Genomic DNA, 12,240 nt, shown 5'->3' with positions numbered 1-12,240 from the left:
GTTCCTCCGGGAGCCCAACACCGTTCCCGCGCCGCCACGATGATCCCCCCGAGCGGCGCCCGCGAGGACGGCGTGGACGGGCTGCCCAAGGAGACGGCGAGCGCCGAGCAGCCGCCCTCTCCTGCATCCACCGGCAGTCAGGAATCCAAGGTACCGCGCGCGCTTGCCCCGAGAGGACACAAACTCACTCCTCTTCCTCTCTGTCCACCTTTGTTTCCTCCCTGCTGGCGCTGGCGCCGGAGGCTAAGACGCGTCCCTAGTTCTTCTCAAGGACTGTACTCTCTTGAGACTCGCATGTCCGGCAGGACTCGCTGCTAGTGATGCTGGACCACGTCGCTGGGGACCCAGTCTTCTTGTCCGCACGGCCCCGGGGCTTTGCGCTGGGCTCCTGCCCTGCGAGCACCAGCAGTTCACAGTGGCTCCGGGTTCGGATCGCTTTCCTGGGTGGTGGTGGCGTGCTTGTTCTGTGCTTTGAACCTGCATGTGCCTAAAGCGCGTGTGGGTATTAGGCGGCTTCTGAAGGCTGAGGGATAGACAGCCCAGGACACTCCTCCAGAAAAGCCGGGGTATTTGCGAACCAGCAAAGGGTCGCCTGTATCCCAAGGGCCTGAGACCCTTAGGCTAACCGGACTCATCCCTAACCTCGGATACTGCTGATTTCAGGAAAATTAGGAAAACGCTACATTCTCGGGAAAGTTGATGTTCCTCTCATGGAAGTTAATCCTCGAACTTAAACTTGCTTTTGTGAGAGTTACACTGATATACACAAAACCAACCCCGCGGCACTTCTGTCACTGTTACACTTACTCTGAAACGTTCACGGGTGCCAGGCGCATGTTTGGAAATCTTGGAAGAGGATCAAGTAAAATGCGGCTGCTAGCTGTGTGATGCCAAATGGCATCTCAGTCGGGAGTAAAAACCATAAGATGGAGTTTGTAGTTATATGGATTCCTTAAGCGCAGGGCTCCTGGCTCTTTTTCCAGATCTCCTTGTGGGTTCCCTGGGTGTCTTTGGAATGTGGGACAGTTCTTGTGGAGGAATGAAGGAGAGGAGGATGCCAGTGTGGAGAGCAGGTCAGATGGGGCCAAGAAGAGTCTCGTCCTTTTCTGCCTTCACACCCATCCCTGGAAGCCACTGACAAATCAGCAGGATCACAAGCATAGCTAAGTGACTCCCATCCTAAGTGATCCTGCCCACTGGACAGTATCCCAGCCTCTGAAAGTTAACTATCAAAGATGCTAATACAAGACAGAGAGCTTGGCATTATCTTTATTTTGGGGGGCAAATGTCTGACCTGGAACATGTGTGTCAACTTTTCTAAAACTTAACTGTAAACAGGAGCAAAAACCCTGCCTTCCAGAATCGAGAGGCAGAGAGAGATGACCTAACACCCACCCAGTACAGAGTAAGGACTCAATCCTGTTCACTGTTTTCCTTCCTGAGATAAGGAGATGGGATCCATCTCACCACAGACAATTCACTCCAAATGGGTCTCACAACCCACACACACGGACCACTGCCCCTCCAATCAGAAGTTACTGGCTCTCTAGCATTGTGCGTCATTGACGGTCCTTCACCTAAGTGATACGGGGTAGTGGGCACTTCACAGGTAATCTAGAATCCTGGAAATGAATGTAACTAAACTCAAGACTGAAACTAATAATCAGCTTTTTTAATTGGGCCTGTTGCTCTGCAGTAGGTATGTTCTGGAAGGGGCTTAGCATTTGATTTTACAGCAGCGTGGTTCAAACACACTGTATGGGCTTGCTATTTATAGATACCCTAATGTAAATTCTTTGGCAAAGCAAAGACTACATATGTAATACCCATCATTATCCACCAATTTATCTGGCTTATGGTTTCAGACTTGTACACGTCAGTTTTTCTCTATGTGTATTTATATATTCCTAAATTTGCTGTCATAGCTTAGATGTTCTTGATCAGTAGAGACAGGCTGTGGGGGGTTGTCCACAAACCCCAAGAAACTGAATGCAAGGAAGTGTGACTGAATGCGGTATTTTTTTTGGCATAGTGTTTTTGATACTCTCCAAGGGGCCCATGCTTCTCAAAAGGGCTAAACTGTTTGATGTGGAGGCTGTGTGCAGTGGGGATCAGCAGGATGACAAGAAACAGGAACAGAGGCAGGCTCTATTCATTCTGCACCAGGAGCACCACATTTGAAGGTTTATTGGCGTTTACAAGGATCTTCCATCTGAAGACGAGTGTCTGGTAGGAGAACGTGGACAGCTAGTCATCCTGTATTACTCCCCTCTGAAGTAATCTGTTTGTGAAAATACCGTGTGGGACAGGCATGGTTCAGCCCCCCTGGACAGTAACCTTTCTCAAGAAGGACTTTTGAAATTCATTTTTTCTTTTATTTTATTAAAGTCTGATTGACTTACAGTATTGCATTAGTTTTAAGTATACAACATAGCGATTCAGTGTTTTTCTAGATTAATTGGCATACAAAGTTAACTCAGTGTTATTGACTGTATTCCCTGTGATATAAACTGCACCCTGTGACTTACTTATCTCATAACTAATAGTTTATACCTCTTAATCCTCTTCACCTTGCTCACTCATTCACCCCCACCTCCCTCCCCTCTGGCAACTACTGGTTTGTTCTCTGTATCTATGAGTCTGTTTCTGTTTGGTTATATTTGCTCATTTGTTTTGATTATTAGATTTCACTATACATTTTTAAAATAACTTCTTTTCTCTCCTGATAAAAGTAACAACTACTTTGTGGAAATTTGAAAAGTCCTGGAAAAAAAAATAAAGAGAAGGAAAAAAATCACCCATTAGTCACAATCCAGAGGCAATTACTCATAATGTCTTGGTTGTATATTTGCCTTTTTTCATTGTTTTTTTTATATTTACCCAATTGAGAGAACAACGTAAGCATCTACTGAGTGCTTGGTGGGTGTCAGACACAACTTGACCCTTCATAATAGCCCTGTGAGGGACATTGTGCTGTTATTTCTGTTTCATCGATAGGAAAGTGAAAGCTCAGAAAGGGTAGGTGACTTCCCCATGATTGTATAGTGACTGACACAGCAATGACAGGAACCCAGGCCTCCTGACTCTGGAGAACAGGTTTTTGAGCACCGTGCTGCCGTCTGTCTTTTATGCCCGTGTCCATCTTCCATTCTATACTGTTTCACCTAACATCCTAACCAAGTATTTCATATGCCACTAAAAGCCATTTTCAACTGTGTTTTGTTCTTCTCAAGAAATCCTTGAAAATAAATTGAGCCACATTATCACATGAAATGATTAAAGACCAACTCTTATGTGGCTTCTTTGATTTTGCTACTCTTTCCCCGAAAGTATATTTACAGAAGTGATTAAATGGAACTTCACAGAACCATCTGGAAAACTTGACCACGACAAACCCTTTAGTCTAGAGGGGCCATTAGAGACGAATGATAATGATTCAGTGCCTTGAGCACATAAAATGTTTCTGGAATGCCGTTTTCCCTGCAGATTCCTCGGAATGCTAAATCAAATATAAGAATTGAAAACACTGGAGATAATCTACTCTGGGTATTTTTTAAATAATGGATAATTTTATCATGTAAACTTATTTTACTATGGAAAACTTCAACACACACAAAAGCAGAGAAAACACTATGAAGAACCATCATGTACCTAATCATTTGGATCTACCAGTTATCAATTCATGGACAGTCTTGTTTCATCTGTAACCCCCACCAGTACCTCCACCCTTCCTTACACACACTGGTTCATTTAAAACAAATTCCAGACATCAAGGGCCTTTCCAGGTGAGAAAAGAATCTGCCTGCCAGTGCAGGAGATGCAAGAGACATGGGTTCGATCCCTAGGTTCAGAAGATCCCCTGGAGGGGGGCATGGCAACCCATCTAGTATTCTTACCTGAAAAATCCCATGGACAGAGGAACCTGGCGGGCTACAGTCCATGGGGTCACAAAGAGTCGGACGCGACTGAGCATATGTGCACACACCAGACATGAAAGCATTTCATTCCTACGTATTTACAGTTGTATCTCTAAAGAATAAGGGCTCTTTTTGTAAACATGACTACAATCCCATTATCACATATGGAGGTGTTTTAAATCACAGGTCAGTATAGTCTTTGGAGGTCTACATATTGTCTTTGGAATACCTGTGGACAGCCAGAACTTTCAAAATTGCTCATGTACGTGTATATGTGCATCATCTAGGGAAGAGATCCATAGCTTATACCAAATCAATAAAGTGCTCATAGCTTTCCCAGTTTATTTAAATCTTCTCTCTTTTTTCCCTCTGTTGAGTAAATAAAGGCCCAGAGAGAGACAGTGACTTACCTAAGATCACAAAGGTAGTTACTGCCAATACCCGCACCCAAGAACCCTGGCTAGGACCGTGGATATTGTGCTGTGCTTAGTCGCTCAGTCATGTCAGACTCTTTGTGACCCCATGGACTGTAGCCCACCGGGCTCCTCTGTCCATGAGGATTCTCTAGGCAAGAATACTGGAGTGAGCTGCCATGCCCTCCTCCAGGGAATCTTCCTAACCCAGGGATCCAGCCCAGGTCTCCTGCATTGCAGGCGGATTCTTTACATCTGAGCCACCAGGAAAGCCCAGGAATAGTGGAGTGGTATCCTATCCTTTCTCAAGGGGATCCTCCTGACCCAGGAATAGGACTAGGGTCTCCTGCATTGCAGGCAGACTCTTTACCATCTTAAGAGTAAAGAGGAAGAAGCCAGGGAAGCCCAGGACCTTAGATACCCCAGCACAGTTTCCTTGGAGTAAATTCCAGTAAGCACAAGTTACAGTATAGTTTATGAGGTTTTGTTTTTTCATAAAATTAGTTGAGTTGAAAGAGTTTCAAAGCCACTAATGAACCTCACCCCTCTATCTTTCCACTATCTCAGAAAGACCACAATCTAATTCATTGTCTAAATGTTTGACAGAGATCATCGAATACTAAGAAAAATTTCATGTTTCAGCATCCTTTATTGCAATGAATGTCTCTTTTTATACTGACTTATTGACAATGGCAATGGCACCCCACTCCAGTACTCTTGCCTGGAAAATCCCATGGGCGGAGAAGCCTGGTAGGCTGCAGTCCATGGGGTTGCGAAGATTCGGACACGACTGAGCGACTTCACTTTCACTTTTCACTTTCATGCATTGGAGAAGGAAATGGCAACCCACTCCAGTGTTCTTGCCTGGAGAATCCCAGGGACGGGGGAGCCTGGTGGGCTGCCGTCTATGAGGTCACACAGAGTCAGACACGACTGAAGCGACTTAGCAGCAGCAGCAGCATTGACAATGTAGAAATCTTACTGGAGTGTCACATGGAGTTTGGTATGGATTCCCTTTGTCATCACTTATATGACACAAACTCACGTTTTGATGATGTGAAGGGATTATAGGTTTTGAGGACAAATAAACAAGGTTTCAGATCTGTTCTTATCCATATGCCATCTTTGTGTCCACTGGGAAGCTGCCTAACCTGAGTCTCAGATTCCTAAAATCTAGAATAAGGATGCTAATTCCCTATTGGCATGGGTTTTTTGGTAAGGTCTGAGAATATGTAAAACACCCAATATGTTGAAACCCTTTGTAAGCATAAAGCATTGTTTACTTTCTCTTCCCGCTTCAAATTAGATGACTCTGTCACTGGCCAACAGCAAATTTCATCATTGGAAAAATTTCAGTAATCAAAACTGACATTCTAATAGTATAACTGAGTTTTCCTCCCTTTGCACTTCAGTTATACTGCTGACTCCAGTGAGATTTCATCTTAGCTGTGTTGCATCCCCAAGAAGCTAAGCCATAGACTCCCTGGCAAGTGACTTTGATTTTGAAAGGTTGATATAAGCCACCTAGGGCCCCACTGGAGCCATGGACCAAAGTGTCCGCTCGTTCCAGAATGGTTCTCTCTGAACCTGGATGACCCTCTAAGCTAGCAAGAAGAAATCCCTAACAATGAAGATGTGCCCTGCATCTCCCAGAAATCAGAAACTATTTATGGATTGCCTACTTTGTGGCCAGCTAGCCCATTACATACATATGAAGCTATTATTGATAGGAATTTAACTTCTAACTTCTACTCGGAGGGAAGATGAAAGAAAATGGAACCCTGGCCTTGCATTCAAATCCCCTGGCGAGTCCAGAACATAGGCTAGACCTGCTAAATGGAAATCTGTGAGTGAAGGTCCCAGGAATCAGTATTTTTGTAAAGCTTCCTTGTACAGCTGAATTTAAGAAACACTTGTCTAGACTAAAAAAACTATAAAGTGTCAAAGAAAGCAGGATTTTTTCCCTTCCAACCAAGATACTTGAAGGAACCATTTGTATTTTCTATCTCTTTTTCTTCACTTCCCATTTATACTTTAATCCAAATGATGGCTCTAGCAAAAGCAATCTACTGTTTCCTCCCTTCTGTCAAAGAATCCACGTGTTGCTCAGATGTAGCTAGATTTATGGGATTGACTATGTCCGTATTATTTTCATGATTCTAAAAGTAATAAGTACTAAATGTAGAAAACTGAAAAGCAAAGAAAGTATAAAAATGCATTTATCACATAATGACCTAGACATGGACTTCCCTGGTAGCTCACCTGGTAAAGAATCCACCTTCAGTGCACAAGACTTGATTCAATTCCTGAAAAGATCCCCTGGAGAAGGGATAGGCTACCCACTCCAGTATTCTTGGGCTTCTCTGGTGGCTCAGATGGTAAAGAATCTGCCTGCAATGCAGGAGACCTGGGTTGGCAAGATTCCCTGGAGGAGGGCATGGCAACCCACTCCAGTATTCTTGCCTAGAGAATCCCCATGGACATGGGAGCCTGGCAGGGTACAGGCCATGGGGTCACAAAGAGTCTGACGTAACTGAGCAACTAAGCACAGACTAGACATAAGAACTGCTACGTTTTTGCTGTATTTCTTTACATACCCACACACATTTTTGAAACAAAATTGAAATGATGGCTTCCCTGGTGGCTCAGCAGTAGATAATCCACCTGCTATGCAGGGGTTGCAGGAGATGCAGGTTTGATTCCTGGGTCAGGAAGATCTCCTGGAGGAGGTCATGGCAAACCACCTCAGTACTGTTGCCTGGAGAATCCCATGGACAGAGGAGCCTGGTGAACCACAGTCCACAGGGTCGCAGAGTCTGACATGACTGAAGCGACTTAGCACGCATGCACACATACATAAATGTATGTCATATTTTTTCTTCTACATAATGTTGTACATAGTTTTCTTGTACTCTCTGTTTAAGTATTGAAGATGGTTTATTTCATTGCTGTACCATATCTATTTCATCAGTCTCTTCTACTTATAGTTTAGATTCTTAGCTTTCATGCTTTAAAAAATATTGAAATGGGCATCCTGATACCTCAGCATTTTAATACATTTCTGATTAGTGTCATGGGAAGTAGATTTACTAAGTCTGGTTATAAACACTTCAAAGATCTTTTATTCTCACTAACACAGTGCTCTCTAGAAAGATATAGCATACCTTTTTTTCTTGTAAACTTTTTAGTGAAGTATGACATCATACCAAAAGGTGTACACATGATAAGATTACAGATTAATGAATTTTCAGAAAATGAATTGCTGATTTGTATGTAACCAACACAAAAATCAAGAAATAGAATGTTATCAGTACCCAAGAATCTCTCTCTTTTCTGTCACTAGCTCCCCCAAAAAATACCCTTTTCTGTCACTAGATCCCCAAAAGTAAATAAATTTTTGACTTCTCACAATGTAAATTAATCTTCCTTATTTTTGAACTTTATGAGTGGAATCATACAAAGTATACTCTTTTATGTCTGGTTTCTTTCACTTAGCATTATGTTGTGAGATTCATCCATGCTATCACATGTAGCATAGTTTTCCATTTTCATTGCTATATAGCATTCTGCTATATAAATAGGCCACTGTTTAACTGTTCTGTTGATGGTGGAATTTGGATCGCTGCTTGACTTTGCCTGCTAGCAGGTGTACTGCTTTGCCCATTCTTATACATATTCCTTGTGGCACTTTTAAGTGTATACCTGGGGGAACGTTGCTTGGGCTGTGGGGTATGCCTAAGTTGATAGTAGGTACTATCAACTTTCCAGAGTATCTGTGCCAGTTCATAATCCCAGCAACAGTGAAGAGGAGTTCCATCTGGTCCTTATCCCACCAACATTTGCTATTGTCTGTATTTCTCAGTTCAGCCATTCTCATAGGTGATTAGTGGTATTGTGCCGTGGTTTTAACTTGTATGTCTCCAATTAAGCATTTTTAATACATTGGAGCACTTGAATGTCCTCTTATGAATGTCCTTTTATTCAAATCTTTTGTCTATTTTCCTATTAGGCTATATGTCATTTTTTAATTGGTAGGAATTCTTTACATATTCTAGATCCAAGTGCTTTTAGAGATAAATATGTTGTAGGTATCTTTTCCCATCCTGTGGCTTATCTCTTCTTTTCTTAACAGAAATTCTTTTTTTTTTAATCTTATTTATTTGTTTATTTATTTGGCTGTGTCGGGTCTCGGTTGAGTTGCAACACTCAGGATGCTCACTGCACCATGCAGGATCGTTGCAGCACACTGACTCTCTACTTATGGTGCTCGGGCTTAGTTGCTCCACAGCACGAGGGACTTTAGTTCCTTAACCAGGGATTGAATTCGCATCCCCTGCATTGTGAGGCAGATTCTTAACCACTGGACCACCAGGAAAGTCCCCAAAATTCGTCTTCAGTGAGGTCAATTCGTTCATTTTCTTGCTTATGTGCTTTTTGTGTTCCCCTTTGGAGGGAGGAGCCTGGTAGGCTACAGTCCACAGGGTCGCAAAGAGTCGGACACGACTGAGCTACTTCACTTTCACTTTGGAGCCTTGGCCTACCTTGAAGGCATGAAGGTAGGCCTTATTCTCTTATATTATTTCTTAGGAATGCTATTGCTTAGCCTTTCACACGTAAGTCTATAATCCTTTTGCAGTTGCCAAGGTGTGAGGTAGGGGTCAAGATACTTTATGGCACTGCACTGCCACCTTTGCCATAAATCAGATGGCTGTATGTTTGATTTATGTAGAGATGGCTGTTCTGCCTCATTGGTCTATTTGTCTGTCCTTGTACAAGTACTGCACTGACTTAAATATAATGACCTTATTAAAAAGTCTTGGTATCAAGCAGAATAAGCCTTCTGGCTTTGCTCTGCTTTTTCAAAATGGTTTTGGTTATTTGGGGCCCCTGACATTTCCATATATTAATACATTAATACTGGTTAGAATCAGCTAACCAGTTTCCACCAAAGCACCTGCCAGGATATTGGTTGGGGTTGCATTAAATCTACACATCCATTTGGAGAGAATGGACATCCTCCTCCTATTAGTTCTTCCAATAATAGAGCCATCAAGTGCCCCAGGGCATCATTCCCTGAGAACCTAATTCTGTGCTACTTTTTTTCATTTGAGGGATTCTCAAACCAAGTTGTGTTGTATAAATTTAAACTTCAAACCTATGTGAAGGCAGATCCATGACTCCCAGGGAATAACTGTTTGTTTGTTGTCCACCGTATGTCTTTACTAAGATTTCTTTCTCACTGACCTGACCTGATCTGGTGAGAGATTTGCTTCTTTTTCATTCTTTCTTTTCAAATCTCCTCTCTATGTAGGCAGTAAAATTCAATCTTCCAAATATATTTTTTTATTTGAGTTAAAATATGCATAACATAAAATTTGCCTTCTTACCAATTTGAAATGTAATTTCATGTGGCATTAAATACATTCATATGTTGTGTAACCATCACCATCTTTAGAACTTTTTACCTTTCCAAACTGAAGCCCTGTACCCATTAAGCAGTTATTCCCTATCTTCTCCTTCCTTTATCTCCTGGCAACCACTGTTCTGCTTTCTGATATTCTATGAATGTGACTATTCTAGGTATCTCATCTATGATGAGTCACATAATATTTGTCCCTTTGTAACTGGCTCATCTCACTTAACATAAATCTTCTAGGTCCATCTGTATTGTGGTATAAGTCAGAACGTCCTTCATTTTTAAGACTGAGTAATGTTCTGTTGTGTATATATACCACATTTTATCTACTCATCCATCAGTGAACTACTGTGAATAATGCTGCTGTCCACTTGGGTCTACAATTATCTGTTCAAGTCCCTGCTTTCATTTCTTTTAGGTGTATAGCCAGAAGTGAGACTGCTGGATTATGTGGTACTTCTACCTTTAATTTTTTGAGGAATCACTATTCTGTTTTCAAAAATGGCTGTATCATTTTAGATTTCCACCTGGAATAAACAGGATTCCAGTTTCTCTACATCTCACCAACACTAGTTATTTTCTGGTTTGTTTTTTTTACCCTAAATAGGTATGAGATGCTATCTCATTGTGGTTTTCATTTGCATTTCCCTAATGATTAGGGTTGTTCAACTTCATTTCATGTTGGTGATCTGTGTACTATTGGTCATCTGTGTAAATTCTTTGGAGAAACATCCATTCAAGGCCTTTGCCCATTTTTAATTGAGTTGATTTCTTTTTTGTTAGTAATTTTTGTTATTCTTAGCCTTTTATGAGTAAATTTGAAGGGCATTGATATATTGGAATTTTTTATTATTTTATTAAAGTTATTCACTAGACTATTTCTGTTTATATTTTCCTGTTACAAATTATATATTCATGTCCCTGTCTGTTTTAATAGCGCACTTATTTCCTATTAATTTTCAAAAAAATTTTATAAATACTGGAATCATGATCTTTCATATATGTTAACATTTTCCCAGATTGAAATTTGGTTTTCAATTTTATTACATTTTCAACATAGCAGATTTTTTTTTTATGTTGTTAAATGTCTCAAATTTATTTATCTATGGCTTCTTTCCTCCATCTATATTTAGAAAGGTCTTCTGCACCTGGCAACAAATAAATATCAAGCTATATGTTTCTCTAGCTCCTTATTACATACTTTTTACTTTCATCACCTTAATCCATCTGGAATTTGTTACTGTGTGGTAAGGAAGAACTTTTAATTTTTTCCTGAATGATTATTTCTAAAACTATTTGTTGAACAATTCATTTTTTCGCTGATTTGAAGTGTTACATCTATTATGTAGTAAATGGTAGTATGTACTAGGTTCTCTTTTATAATCATCTGTTAAATTCTAATGATTGTGCATTTATTACTATGCAGTACTTTGACATTACAATTATAATGTTTTAATTATTGTAGTTTTATATAATACTGATAATTGATAATACAATTTTACCAATTTTATTTATTTCTTTAGCTCTACTCACCTTTTTGATTTTCCATGCAGTTATATAATATTTTAAGAGTAATTGCATGAAACTTTTAAGATCATTTCAGTGAAATCTTTACATATGATGAAGATTTATCACCCAGGAACATAATATATATAGTTATTGAAATGTCTTTTATGTCACTCACAAATACTTAGGAATTTTCTTCAAGTACTTTTTGCCCAATCCTCTGGTAGCTATTTCCTAGGTATTTTATACTAGTTTTATATCAATTTTGTCATCTAATATCTTTTAGATTCCATTTCTTATTCATTAACAAGGAGGTAGAGTGTAGCTTACTGATTCAGAGTGTGTTCTCTGGAGTCAGAAGCAGCTGTGTTCAGCTCTCACTGTGAGGCCTCACAAGCTTCCCTGACCTTCACTTCCCTGAGCCTCTCTGTTCTTTCTGTACGATGAGCATAATAATGTCCTTCTGTAGCACTGTCATTCAGTTCAGATCAGTCGCTCAGTCGTGTCCGACTCTTTGCGACCCTATGAATCACAGCACACCAGGCCTCCCTGTCCATCATCAACTCCGGAGTTCACTGAGACTCACGTCCATCGAGTCAGTGATGCCATCCAGCCATCTTATCCTCTGTCATCCCCTTCTCCTCCTGCCCCCAATCCCTCCCAGCATCAGAGTCTTTTCCAATGAGTCAACTCTTCGCATGAGGTGGCCAAAGTACTGGAGTTTCAGCTTTAGCATCATTCCTTCCAAAGAAATCCCAGGGCTGACCTCCTTCAGAATGGACTGGTTGGATCTCCTTGCAGTCCAAGGGCTCTCAAGAGTCTTCTCCAACACCACAGTTCAAAGGCATCAATTCTTCAGCACTCAGCCTTCTTCACAGTCCAACTCTCACATCCATACACGACCACAGGAAAAACCATAGCCTTGACTAGACGGACCTTTGTTGGCAAAGTAATATCTCTGCTTTTCAATATGCTATCTAGGTTGGTC

The 12,240-nt window shown here is 41.1% G+C and overlaps 1 protein-coding gene across 1 annotated transcript in view; it reads left to right on the top strand.

Moving 5' to 3' along the window:
• Positions 1 to 6: 6 nt before the first annotated feature.
• Positions 7 to 12,240, top strand: part of STAC (SH3 and cysteine rich domain) — a 114,396-nt gene continuing 102,162 nt past the window's right edge. The window contains exon 1 of the mRNA XM_010835534.1: positions 7 to 150. Within this exon, the coding sequence (XP_010833836.1) occupies positions 40 to 150 (111 nt within the window). The 5' untranslated portion in view covers positions 7 to 39. The remainder of the gene's footprint in view (positions 151 to 12,240) is intronic.

Source organism: Bison bison, unplaced genomic scaffold (genome assembly GCF_000754665.1).
Source record: "Bison bison bison isolate TAMUID 2011002044 unplaced genomic scaffold, Bison_UMD1.0 scf7180017864043, whole genome shotgun sequence".
Classification (NCBI taxonomy): domain Eukaryota; kingdom Metazoa; phylum Chordata; class Mammalia; order Artiodactyla; family Bovidae; genus Bison; species Bison bison.
This window is presented reverse-complemented; position numbering and strand designations above follow the sequence as displayed.